General features: G+C 45.5%; 1 protein-coding gene across 1 annotated transcript in view; it reads left to right on the forward strand.

Moving 5' to 3' along the window:
- LOC105506921 (neuroblastoma breakpoint family member 6-like) overlaps nucleotides 1–11,912 on the forward strand; it is a 17,948-nt gene extending 6,036 nt beyond the window's left edge. The window contains 9 exon segments of the mRNA XM_011935224.1: nucleotides 1,046–1,097; nucleotides 1,950–2,089; nucleotides 3,073–3,124; nucleotides 3,972–4,141; nucleotides 5,163–5,214; nucleotides 5,937–6,109; nucleotides 9,422–9,525; nucleotides 9,527–9,647; nucleotides 11,707–11,912. Of these exon segments, the coding sequence (XP_011790614.1) occupies nucleotides 1,046–1,097; nucleotides 1,950–2,089; nucleotides 3,073–3,124; nucleotides 3,972–4,141; nucleotides 5,163–5,214; nucleotides 5,937–6,109; nucleotides 9,422–9,525; nucleotides 9,527–9,647; nucleotides 11,707–11,912 (1,070 nt within the window).
- The last annotated feature ends 1,767 nt before the right edge of the window (nucleotides 11,913–13,679 follow it).

The following is a 13,679-nucleotide window of genomic DNA, read 5'->3' on the forward strand; positions in this document are numbered from 1 at the left end:
GAAAGAAAGAAAGAAAGAAAGAAAGAAAGAAAGAAAGAAAGAAAGAAAGAAAGAAAGAAAGAAAGAAAGAAAGAAAGAAAGAAGAAAAAAGGAGAGGAGGAGAGAAAGGAAGGGAAGGGAGAGAAAAGAAAAGAAGCTATGAGGGAATATTGCACACAGTTATCCGAGGGTCAGAGAACTTTCCTCTCCTCCTTGTCCCATGGCATCACTTTGTCTTCCTGGCCCCAATGTGATCATGTTGGACCACAGGCAGGTGTGACAAAGTCATAGCCATCTGTGTACAGGAGGTAGCTGTCAGGCCTCCCGGCTCGGTTCCTATGTCTCTTGTCACATGCAATAATGATTTGTGTCCCTGAACAATGTTCATGGAGTTTCTACGCCTGTCACAGGCCGCTGGCAGTCTTGCCTGTGTATTTGGAGCTGTTGTTTCTCTGGATTCACTGTTCTCAGCCCCAGGCTCGGTCTCCTTTAGGTCAGCTTGTCCCAGCTAAGCAGTCACCTTGAAAGCAGGACATAAACGCTTCTACCTTTATCTTGCTTGTAAGTTTCCCTAAACAAGGCTGGGCCCTGAGTTCTTCACCCCATGAGTGGCCAATGTTTCTGTATAGCACCACAGATCCATTTTTATGCAGGAGCTGTTAGAATTTATCCATCAGTTCAGTCTCCTATATAAATTTCTCTAACCATTCATTGACCATGATGTATGATGAGATAAATCAGTATTGCAACAACACTTCTGGAAAGTAGTTAGGGCAATTCTTGAATTCTTGTGAGAAAAGTTTTGTTTAACTGTTGGTGCAGACTTAGATCAGAGGAGAGGTGATTATTATCTACCAGATGAGGGAGATTTTGTTCCATGGGCCTGGAAAGAAGGCTCATCTACTTCTGACAAGACTTAATTTACGGTGCCTTAGAACCTTCCTGTCAAAATGTCACATTCTTACACTGACGATATTTATGTCTTGCGCCATGACTGGACACTGATTTCGGCTTGTGTGAAGTGTGATTTCCTTACTGTGACCTGCTCTTCTGAATTTGTTTACAGAAAATCAAAATGATCGTGAGGAAGAGGAGGGGAAAGCATCAGTGCCCCCCAGGTAACTGTGGATTTGTGGGATGTTAGTTCAGTAGTGTTACCTGGACACCACGGATCCAGGGAAAATAGAAGTGACGAATAGAATTGTCTCATCCATTCATCCAACTGCAAATTACCCCTTTAACAATGTTGTCTTCTTTATTGCGGTACTTGAATAGCTTTCATTTCTTAATCCTGCTCAAGCATAGGAACAGACAATCAGTTGAGGCAAGTGAACTGACTAAACACGGACTTCCTGATCTCACCTGTGGTCTCCCATGTGGTTAATCCTGCATATCTGCTTTCTCTCTGTTTTGTGTCAGCATGTTGGCAACTACTTAGCTGCAAGAGAGAAAATTAAAAATAAAAATTTCATATGATGTCAAAATTTGAAAAAGGGGGAACTTAAAAACACAGCATCTGTGTGTCTGGAATGCCTCAAGAGCTCTGTTCACTTAGATGCTGCATGTAAATGTCAATGCCATTTGTGTGAAGGAAATGAAGGCCTGTGTTAGTTCTCTCTGCTGCAGGTCATGCTGCTAGTTTACAGGGAGAGTCTGGGTCTCCTGCAGCAGCTCCTTTGTGGCAAGTGCCCTGAGCACCTGCTGCTCGAGTTTGCTCTGTCCCCAGGGCAGTCACATCCACCCCACATTTAGAAGGATGACTTTTCTCTCTTGGAGAGACTCCCCCTTCACTTTCTCTGACCACTCCCTTTGTGTCCCATCAAATCACCTGAGATGCTATGCTGTTGAGTCTGTCTTGATCTAATCTGCTGTCGTTCCTATCCTACCCGGCTCATCATGAGGGTGCAGGAGTCTGAGGAGAAGGGAGTCCTGAAGGACTTACCAGAGGAATGTGTTTTTTCTCATTCTAGACACCATGACATATCCAACTCTTCCCTACATCATGAAGTCACTTTCTTGGCACTGGATGAAGAGAAAGTTTGCTCTGCTCAGGATGTTGCCAGGGATTACTCCAATTCAAAATGGGATGAAACCCCACTTGGCTTCCTAGGTAGGCTCCATATTCTTTGCACCCCACATTCTGTCCGTAATGACAAATGTCATACCTTCAGGAAGACACTATGCTTATACACTGGTTAGAACCGGGCTCTAGGATTGAGTTTGAAGGAAGGCATCCTAGGAGTCAGAGTTGTGCTCCATCCTCGTCCAAAACCACACATTGTCCTTCATCTTTGCCCCATTGTCAAATCACTGTACCCAAGGTTGACCTGACAAATTCATACCCACCTCTGCAGCGTGGGTGCAGGATGTATACAGCAGTCCTCCTGATTTAGATTTCATCTGTCATCTCACATGAAAACTTCTAATTTTCCTTCCCAAACAACCTGAGTTTCTCTGCCTGTCCAAGGCCGCTGGCAGCCTTATCTATATTCTTGGAGCTGTCATTACCCTCGTTCACTTCTCTCAGGCTAGACTATCTCCCCTTTTAGCAGGCTTGTCTTAGCTAAGAAGTCTCTGAGTACCAGAACATAACACCACTATTAGATTTTGTATGTTTCTGAAAGGAGGCTGGGCCCTGGAATTCCCTGCCACATGAAAGGCCTATGTTTCCATGTAGCATTAGAGATTCTTTTGATTTAATGTGTCCCTCTAAATGTAAATTCTACAAAAACACCGATAACAGCTTATCTGAAGGAAACATGCTGAATACTGTAGTAACCTGCTAGGAAGCATTTAAGTAGATTTCCAGGATCTGTTAGTAAATAGAATATGGTTAACATTTTGCTGTGACTCAGGACTGAAGGGACTGTGATGATGACCTGTCATATCAGGGAGATTTGCTCCATGGCTCAGGAAAGCAAACCTAGTGACTTCTCACAAGGCTCACCCTGAGGCCTCCTGGAAAGTTTATCTCACAATAGCCTGTTATCACAGCAAGTATATTTATGCCCCTAGGTAGGTTTGGACACAAGGTTGTGTATGTTTGAATGGAATCAAGTTCATGTGACTGGTCTTCTCTTAATTTACTTGCAGAAAAGCAAAATAATCTTGAAGAAGGGAAAGGAAAAGAAACCGTTGATCCCAGGTAATTAAAAAAATAATCAGGGCTCTCAATTCAGGGTGACCCCTGTGGAACTCATATCCACAGAAAACCAGAAACTCCTGAATATACCTAATTCATCCCTTCAGCCAAGCAGAAATGATCCTTTCTAACCATGTTTTACATCTTCATTGTGATACTGCATTGTTGGCCATTTCGTATTAACTTCTCAGGTTCAGTACATAAAACCAGTTGATCTTGTGAACAACTAATCAGTCACACAGATTTCTGTAAAGCAGCTATCTCTTCTTATGTTTTCAACCAGCCTGAGATTCATATCTGCTTTCTGCTGGTTTTGCAGTAACACAGTGCTAAGCATTTCAAGGCAAGGAAATTAGGTAGAAAAAAATTATTATTATACCACACATAGTAATGAGAGAAGAAGGACTTGATGGCATGAGATTTTGGGACCATCATCATGCCTCAAAAGCTATGTTTAATTGGTCACTACACATAAAATGTAACACCATTTAAAAGAAAGGAATGAAGCCACTGTTATGGAACAGGATATTCAGTAAGTTACGACTGCACCATACAGAAAGACTCATTCTCCTTCCTCAGAAAATCTTGATCTGGCCACTTTGCTGAGCTCCTGATGCTTTTCTCTTTCTCTTTCTCTTTCTTTCTCTTTCTTTCTTTCTTTCTCTCTCTCTCTCTCTCTCTCTCAACCTACCACATGGCAACCACACTGTGACCCACCACGAAGGGGAGAATATTGAACTCTTTAATGGGCTGCCCCATTTGTTTCTGCCATCACTCCCTCCTGCCTCACGTGAATCCAGCAGGGCTGTGAAACTCCTTGGATTAATCCTTACTCCTTCCTACCTTACAGGCTCAGCAGGAGACCGCTGAGAGTGGACAAGCGTGAAGTCCCCCAGGAGTCACTGGATGGATGTTGCTTGACTCCTTCCATCCTTCCTGACCTACCTCACTCCAATCGCCCTTATTGGAGCACTTCGTACTGTTTTGAAGACAAGCAAGTCAGCTTGGCTCTTGTAGACAGTGAGTACTCCATTGTGACCACGATAAATCTCCAATTGGTGTCCCAGGTAGACTCCGTAATCCTTGCACCCCTGGCTGGACTGAGACGTGTCATTGGGGTGGGCAGGACTCACAGACAGATTCAGATTTGCATCAGAATCAAAAATCAAGTTGGAGGCACAGACATGGGGTGGGTCAGTGAGCTTTGCTCTCTTCCTCATCTCAGACCAGGCCTGTGTCACCCTGGCCCACTGTCACGACGTTGACAAATTCACACCAACCTACGCAGCACGTGCCCAACAGGTATCTGTCAGGCCTCTTAATCTGAATAAGATTCGTCTTGCCAGCTATTGTGTTCCTTACAAGTTTCTTTCCCCAGCCATGTCCTTTGAGATTCTATGCCAGCCCAAGGCCAGTGGCATCTTTGTCTACTTTTCATTAAAGATATTACCTAGGTTTTAAAGAACCTAGCCTCATTCTCTGTGTCCTTGATGTTGGCCTGTTTTAGATGAGCAGTACATTTGCTTTTGTTATGTGTCTAGAAACAAGACTGGGCCTTGTCACTCCTAGATATCACGAAATGCCAATGTCTCTCTGTAGTACCAAAGATTCATTTTGATTTGAGGGTCTGTATATTCTCTCCTGCATTCTAATTTCAGTGTCTAAACTCCTTGCCACCATGAACAATGTGGGTATTTGATGACTGAAGGCTGAATATTGCAGTTTTCCTTTTAGAAAGCAATTGAGGTATTTGCCTTGAATTGATGTGAAAAAATTGCATAACTATTTGCACAAAATCAGGACGGTTCATGTTGGGATAATGATCTACCAGAACAGGGAGATTTCATTCCTAGGCTCAGGGAAGAAAACCAAGGCATCTCTCTCATGACAGGACCTCAGGCCTCCTGGAATATTTCTCTCACATTGTCTTGTTCTCCCACTGAGGAAACTGATGTTCCTGTGTTAGGACTGCACAGTGGAATGTTTGTGTGTGTAGGGGAACCTGCTTAATGTGTCTGTCTCTGTCTGAATTTACTTGCAGAAATTGAAAAGGATCAAGAGGAGCTAGAAGATCAAGACCCACCGCGCCCCAGGTAACTCTGAGGAATCATGGACAGTTAATTCAGTGTTGATATCTGGAGTCTCGGATGCAGGGAAAATCAGAGTGTGCAGAATATACCTGTTCCATCTGTTCAGCCAACCATGAAATAGCCGTATTCATAAGGTTGACTCTTTTCATTGTACACCTGTATTTGTATTTCTTCCTTAATAATTCCTTTCAATTCTATTAATCTGCATTCAGTTGACTGTTGAACTGATCAGTCACAGACATTTTCTAAAGTCCCCTTTTCTGTCCTTTTTGATTAAAGTGGAGTTGCACACCTGATGTCTGCCTCCTTGGCATTACCATGTTTACAAGTATTTGACAGTACCATGTTTACAAGTATTTGACAGCAGGAAAGTTAATGAAAATAATGCATATCATGCTACAATGTTGAGAACAAGATATGTTGAGGATACAGGAACTCTGTGAAGACTCAAGAGCCTGTATTCATTTGGCCAATGATGCTAATTTCAAGAAAATGTATGCACAGGGATCACTCCATCTCCTTCCTCCCCAGCTCATTTCCCGCCCAGTGCACTGAAAGCCTCTCATGCTCTGTCTCCTGCTCGAGACAGGGAAGGATGGCTGTATCTCCCTGAGGGGACTGTACTTTGCTTCCTCTGGGTCTTCCTGAGGGCCTCCCTATAGAACCAGCTGGGCGCAGTGGTGTTGGTTCTGTCTGGCGTTTATCTTCTGTCTTCTTTACCCCAGGCTCAGCCAGTAGCTTCCAGAGGTGAAGGAGCAGGAAATCCCAGAGGACTCCATGGATGAAGTTTACTTGACTCCTTTAGTTCATCATGACCTATCTGACTGCCATCAGCCTTATAGCAGCACCTTGTCCTCATTGGAGGATCAACTTGCCTGCTCTGCTCTGGATATAGCCTGTGAGTACTCCAGCCTGGAGGTCACTCCAGTGTCCTTCCAGGCAGCCTCTATATGTTTTGTTTCTGCAACTTGTGTAGCTGAGAGAGACCACCTCTGCAGGCACGCCCTATACACTGAGCCTGTTTCGAATTTGGCTCTTGGGTCCAGTTTTAAGCACAGATATCCACTGGGTAGAACTTCCTCTTCTGCTGTCCCAAGTGCCTCCTCTGTCACCTGGCTCCTTCTCAGAAGAGCAGGCTGTGGGTATCAAAATAGGCCAGAGAGGGGTGTGGTGAGGCCTTATTGCAAAGTCTTGGCCACAGTAGCTTAGCTAAAGAAATTTATATAACAGACCTCCTTCTTTAAGATAGGGAAACTCTCTTTCCTGAAATTATGTTGCTAACTACATGCCCTTTTCTCTGGCCATCCAGATATGCTGGGAGTTTTTCCCGATTATTTAGAGGCCTGTTTCATGATTCCTGTGTCCCAAGCTAGATTCTCTTCTTCAGAAATCCCCAGCCCTGGGGCCATGGGCCATTATGGGTCCATGACCTGTTAGGAACTGGGCCGCAGAGCAGGAGATGAGCGGTGGGAGAGCATTTCAGCCTGGATTCCACCTCCTGTCAGATCAGCAGGGGCATTAGATTCTCACAGGGGCTCGAACCCTATTGTGAAGTGCACCTGCCAGGAATCTGGACTGTGTTTTCCTTATGAGAATCTAATGCCTGATGATCTGTCACTGTCTCCCAGTGACTGTCACCCCAGATGAGACCATCTAGTTGCAGGAAAACGAGTTTAGGGTTCCAACTAATTCTACATTATGGTGAGTTGTATAATTATTTCATTACATATTACAGTGTAATATTTGTAGAAATAAAGTGCCCAGTAAATGTAATATGCCTGAATCATCCCAAAACCATCCCTCCTACCCTGGTCCCTGAAAAATTGTCTTCCATGAAACCAGACCCTGGTGCTAAAAAGGTTGGGGACTGCGGCTCTACTTCCTCTGAGGGGTCTTCCCTCCACTGACGCAGTCCAGCGTCCCTTCCTTTATGCGTGGCCAGGCTTGCATCCTCTGCAGAGCTCCAGTGGTTTTCTCCACGTGTGGGTTTTTAGCTTCAATCAAGTTTTGGTCTCAGTGCTACATTCTCATGAAAATCATCAACAACTAGTGTCCCTCATGACGTTCTGGTATAACCGATGAGCAAAGCAGAGTGGTTCCTGTCCCCATGACGTCCAGAAAACCCTTCCTCTGAGCAAGTGCCCCTTGAGATAGCAGCTCCACAGGATGTGTAAAAACAAAATCCGGCCGGGTGCGGTGGCTCAAGCCTGTAATCCCAGCACTTTGGGAGGCCGAGACGGGCGGATCACCATCAGGTGATCAAGACCATCCTGGCTAACACGGTGAAACCCCGTCTCTACTAAAAAATACAAAAAACTAGCCGGGCGAGGTGGCGGACGCCTGTAGTCCCAGCTACTGGGGAGGCTGAGGCAGGAGAATGGCGTAAACCCGGGAGGTGGAGCTTGCAGTGAGCTGAGATCCAGCCACTGCACTCCAGCCTGGGCCACAGAGCAAGACTCCATCTCAAAAAAAACAAAAAAACAAAATCCAATTGTCATTTCTTCTTGCTCATTCTCTTTTTTATAACTTCAATTCTGGGAATTTTATGTGGATTGTTGGGGATTTTACCCATTACATTATCTTCTAGTAAAAGCAAGTAACTCTGTGATGTCCCCCAGTATATTGGATTATGTTGTAATAAAATTAGCAAAAATGCCAGGTGTGGTGATTCACACCTGTAATTCCAGCACTTCGGGAGGCCAAGGAGGTGGATCGCCTGAGCGCAGGAGTTTGAGACCAGTATGGGTAACGTGGTGAAACCCTGTCTCTACAAAAAAATTAGCAGGGCATGGTGGTACACACCTATAGTCCCAGCTTCTCGGGAGGCTGAGGTGGAAGGATCACCTGAGCCTGGTTAGTTGAGCCTGCAGTGAGCCACGATTGCACCACTGCACGCCGGCCTGAGCAACAAAGTGAGACCCTGTGTCACACACACTGACACACACCCACACACACACACACACACACAGGCACACACACAAAAAGAAAGAAACTAGCAACAAAGACGTTGGCCTCTATTCTATTTTGGTCAGTAAGTGCCTTTCATACTGGGACCATCCCCATTCCTGTTTTGCATTTCTCCCTGAGTTTCAAAACAGCAAATGCCTTTCTAGAATCACAGTGATTCATGAAACAATTAAAATACACACTGACCTTGCACCTGCTCTATGCCCTGCCCCTTTGCAAGCAAGCTCTCTCCTGCTATAACCCATTCAAGTCTCAAAGGACACTCCCAAGTGGGCAGTGGCATTTGCATATTAGAGCTAAGGACACTGAGGCGTTTTTAAGAAAACTTAGAAAACCTTGCAGAGAATGGGGATGTGGAGAGGGGAGGAGAGAGAGGACCCCCAGCAACGTGGATCTGGCCCCGCGGGCCCCGTCCCCATCCTGAGCCCAACCTGGACTGGCGTAAGGTCATTGGAAGTCTTTTCTTAGTCCACTCAGAATGCTATTCCTCTCCCGGGGGAAATGGAAAAAATTTGTTTAAGGGGTGCCACCCGAACCCCACTGGAGCAGTGGGTAATGTGAGGATCGTGTCCTCTGTGGCCTTCCTAAGGAACCGCACGTGCTGATCTGTGGCTCTTGTGGCCCCTGAATTTCTGGGAAGGGACTGGTCCCTCTCCTACATTGCCTCTGTCTGCTGACACCCACTATATGGCAATAGGATGGGTATGTGTGGGTAGAGGGTCAAACCATTATAGTCAATGGGAAATTCAAAGTATCCCAGAACCCATAAAAGTTTGCCTCACTTAGTGTTTGGTCTGTAGCATCCCAGCCCCCTTTTTCGTGGTTCTTTCTCAAAGCCTCGCAGCTCTAACTCTTGGCCTGTTCTTATATCCCTGTGTGTGAAGAAAAACAGCTCCTCCTCTCCTGTGCTCTGAGGCCTCTCTAGAACCTTCCCTCTTGTCACAAGAAAGAATTGAATAATAACAGAATAATCATGATGGTCTTGTTAGACAATCCAAAGCCCTCTGGGCTGAAGCAAAGGTTTTTCATTTCAGGGACACCCCAGCCTGGGCCCCTGCCATGTCAGCATCCCCAGGCACAGACAGGAAAGGTGACGTCACCTGCATTTACATGATGTCTGTCTGTGTGGCGTGGGTCACTGGGTGGCTTTACTGACTGCAGGGACATTGGGGATGGGTGTTCTGGGTGTGCTTAACAAAGGGAAAACTCAGATTATTCCTACTGAAGCCCCTTCTCCTTTCAGCTCCCACCAAGACGGTCTGTCCCCAAGGGACTTGGAGTGGAGACTTGAGCCACCACCTGTCAGAGGTGCACATTTCACATGCACAGCTGGAACGAAGCACCCTGTTTGCCCAGTTGTCTGCGACTACAGCTGGATCAAGGGAATGGCTTGGCCATGTGGGGCCTTTCCTCCACCACCTGCAGCTTCACAGCCAACACTGATTCTGGGAACCAATGGAACTTCCAAGGTAGGAAAGGAAACGGAGTCATGAAGCTCTAATCCAGGTGTTGGTGGTCACAGTGCTGTGGGTGGAGGAGAGAATGGGGCCTCCCATGCTTCCTCAGGGTCAAGCTGAAATTCACGATGCTACAACCCAGTGAGATGAGCAAAGGCCTGGAGCTTAGGACCAAATCTGCTCTCAGGTCCTGGGTTTGCCACTTTCTGCTTGTTGACTTTGGCCAAGGTTTTTGTCTTTTTGCTGTTTACATCTCTGTTCCCTCATCTGAAAAATAATATCTACCTGCAATCATTGTTGGGAATATTAATTATGATAATTTCCAAAGGGCTTGATTCCATAAGAATTGCCTAATAAACTTATGAATGGGTGTTATCTAATCCTTTTAAGATCTTTCAGCTAAATTTACACTTAGAAAGTGACTTCATGGATGATGTCTCCTGTGAGGTAGAGCAGTTATGAAGATCTCTGCTTTCTAGGGCCCCTCTTCCTTTCCTTTCTCACACAGACTCCTCTGCCAGTTTTCTTCCTCTCCTTCCCCATCCCTCATGAAGCCAATTTTCCCCTATCAGGCACTTTCAGTAACAACCTATGAGGCACAATGAGTAACAGTGTAAATCCTGGGCCCACACTCAGTCTCCTGACATGCCCAGCTTCTTCTGCTTTTTCTTCTGCTTTTTTTGAAATAAAAGGGCAACTTTCATATGGAAAGTGTTCATATCAGTCTCTTTTATGAATTCCATTTAGTTTAAATTCTCCACTCATGTTCACAGCCATGTCCTCAGTTTCCATCTCACAGGGATCCACTTCTGCTCAGATTTCCTTAAAATCCTGGGCCGTGTTCATTCTCACTCTCCGTCCCACTCAGTATCTCCTCCTGGAGCCCCTGGGGCTGCCTGGTGCTCATCTGTCAAGCGATGCCCTCACTGAGGAATGAGGGGACCCCTGTCCTCAGGAGGAGGGAGCGTTGGGTGAGATAATGAGCACCATCTGGACCCATGGAGAGGACACATGAAAGGCACTCAGGGAGTGTCGGGGGATACGCAGTCCCTGACACGTGCTGAGATGACTTAAACTGATTTCTTCCCACTGGACTCTCCTTTGCTTATCTATGGATTCTCACGCCCCCAGCCAAGACTCACCCCACTGGCTCAGACACACTCCCTCTTGCACACTTTCCCTGGAGTCCAGAGCCTGAACCAGGCCCCAGGTAAGAAAAAAGAGTAAATGCCTTCTGTTTCATTAATATTTTGCTTCACCTGGTGATTTCTCCCTGCTGTCTACCAGGTCATTTGTTTCTCTCACACCTTTTCTTTCTCATTCTTCTCATGTCTCTAATTTTTTTTCCAATTTAAATAGACTAGAATAGTGATGACACTGTTACATTCAATCTCTCCAAAATCCCTATATAACATTTCTTCTTTAAACCTGCATGTACAGATACATGCATTTCTTTAAATTAACATGTACCAATTTATATCATTTGTCCTATTATGTGTGACTATGCATATCTGGTGTGTATGCTATCTACGGTGCATATAAATACGCAGTAAATCATATAATGATACATCTTTTGTAAATTAACTAGGTTTAGTCTTCCTGGTTCTTTCCTCTCATCAGCTGCTGTCACCTCTGTCTGGTCTCACCTCTGTGCCACATGGGCTGCCACCCTGCCAGACCCTTCCATTCCCATCTCCTGTTTGAACCCAGCTCTGATTTAACTTGATTTTTGTAATCTCTGCTCTCCCCAAAGCATACCCTACATACAGTGTTATTTCCTTGCCTTTGCCTTATCTATCTGGAAGCTATTTGTGTTTCTTAAGCCTACGTTTCTTGAATAGTTTTGTGAATTGGCAGTGCCTCTGGCTCCTGGCAATCTTACCATTGCTCAGTAATGTAGGAAAGATCAAGAAAAAAGAAAATATTAAAGTGACTCTACTGGCTTCCCCTCACCCTTTGGACTTTCTTCTCCAAGGCCACTTTCCTGATTTGATGTCCTCTGGGTAGAAGAGAAAGTCACAGTAAGATCATGGGTGCCAGTGGATCCTATTGGCTGTGGTTTTATTTTCAGAGCTGGTTGTAGAGCCCTCACTGCGGATGAAGAACCCTCCCCAGATGGAAGATGATGCACTTGAAGGCTCAGCAGACAACACACAAGGGTGTCAAGTCATTGGCCAGATTCATGCCTCCAGTATCCTGAAACCGAAGATTATCAAAAGAAAACTCCCGCTCAGCAAGCGGAGACTGGCATGCAGATTCCCTGGCCTGCAAGCTTAGGGTGCAGAGGTAATCATATCTATGGCTGATAGCTGCACTCACTTCTTATTTCTCTGTCTGTAGTGACAGCTCATTCTCCCACTGCTTTTTCATTTCATTTCCATTTGTTCTCTCCAACAGCTGCTTGAATCTATGTCTGGTCTTACCTCTGTGTCCCATGGGCTCCCACCCTGACAGGCCCTTTCTCTCCTCGTGTTCTCTTTGCTCTCTGAACTCTGCTCTATTCCTTCTTCTAGTGTCTTGACAGTCCCTCTCATGGCCACAGGAGAGCCAGGCCTCCTTGTCCTCATCCAAGTTTAAGCTGCTGAACACAGGGTTGTTAGCCCGGAATCACACACTCTCTTGGGAAATTTACCTTTCCTCCCTGCATCCCAAACTCCATTGCCTCTTTCTGCAGAAATCATTGCTTTAGTACATCATTTACACATCGATTTTCCTGTTGAGTCTTCTTTTGAGCAACCCAACTAAGTCAACACTTGATCATCACTTGTTCCTCTCAACGGGAAGTGTTAAATTAAGCACAAAGAGCCCCCCTTAGGAAACTAAATCAGAACCGGGGTCACAGGTGGGAGTTCCCCACTGGCCTGGAGTCAGGTTTGTCTTCAGCCCCAGATGTGCAGTCTAGTGCCAACGTGGATGGAGTTGCCAGGGTCTCAGTGTTCTCACCTCATTGACTCACTCGAGCTGACGTTAACTGGAGAACATTTATGACATTCTAAAGGGACATCAGTTCTAAAGTACATGCAGAGGGCAGGACTTCAAAACTGCATACATCATGAAGTTCATCATTCCAACCTCTCTCCTTTTTATTCCCATTTCCACTTCTACAAGTCCAGTGAAGGGTCTAAAATGCAAGTCAGATGCATCTTGAGGCCAGTGTATATGAGAAAGCATTTTACGAATTAACATTGAGAAAAGTGACTCCAGGACCAGCTTTATGCATACACAAGATGACAGACAAGAATCTGTCGGCCAGGCGCGGTGGCTCAAGCCTGTAATCCCAGCACTTTGGGAGGCCGAGATGGGCAGATCACGAGGTCAGGAGATTGAGACCATCCTGGCTAACACGGTGAAACCCCATCTCTACTAAAAAATACAAAAAACGAGCCGGGCAAGGTGGCGGGCGCCTGTAGTCCCAGCTACTCGGGAGGCTGAGCAGGAGAATGGCGGGAACCCAGGAGGCAGAGCTTGCAGTGAGCCACTGCACTCCAGCCTGGGCGACAGAGAGAGACTCTGTCTCAAAAAAAAAATCTGTCTACAGGACAATGTTTGCTTTGGTCCAGCCCAATTGATAAGAGAGAAATTTAACTGAAATTGTCAGAGAAGGCTACAATCCATGGAACCACTGGGAACAAAGCCAATCATGAGATAAATGGGGAAAGGAAAGAAAATCATGGGAAATTCGGCTGGTCCATTTAGTATCTCTAAATCCTGCTGCCATGTAATAAGCAGCTAGTGAGATTTCAATTAAGATGAATGCCTTGAACTCACACCTCAAGATTCTCACTTACATGACCTGGGGTGTGGTTTGAGCATCTGTAGTTTTAAAATGCTCCCACGTGACTCTAATATGTGGCTAAAGATGAGAAGGATCCCTGGTCTACTGTGACCTCAGGTTAGCGACATGGAAGTGTCACATACATGTGGCTATTCCACAGAAAAGGCTGAGTGGGATCTGTATTCTGCTCTCAGTAGTGCTGTTTGTAAAGCATAGAAAAAAATACAAGAAAAACAAGAAAATTAATAGATTAGACTTTTAGCATCTGC

Source organism: Colobus angolensis, unplaced genomic scaffold, assembly GCF_000951035.1.
Source record: "Colobus angolensis palliatus isolate OR3802 unplaced genomic scaffold, Cang.pa_1.0 Scaffold141, whole genome shotgun sequence".
Taxonomy (NCBI): domain Eukaryota; kingdom Metazoa; phylum Chordata; class Mammalia; order Primates; family Cercopithecidae; genus Colobus; species Colobus angolensis.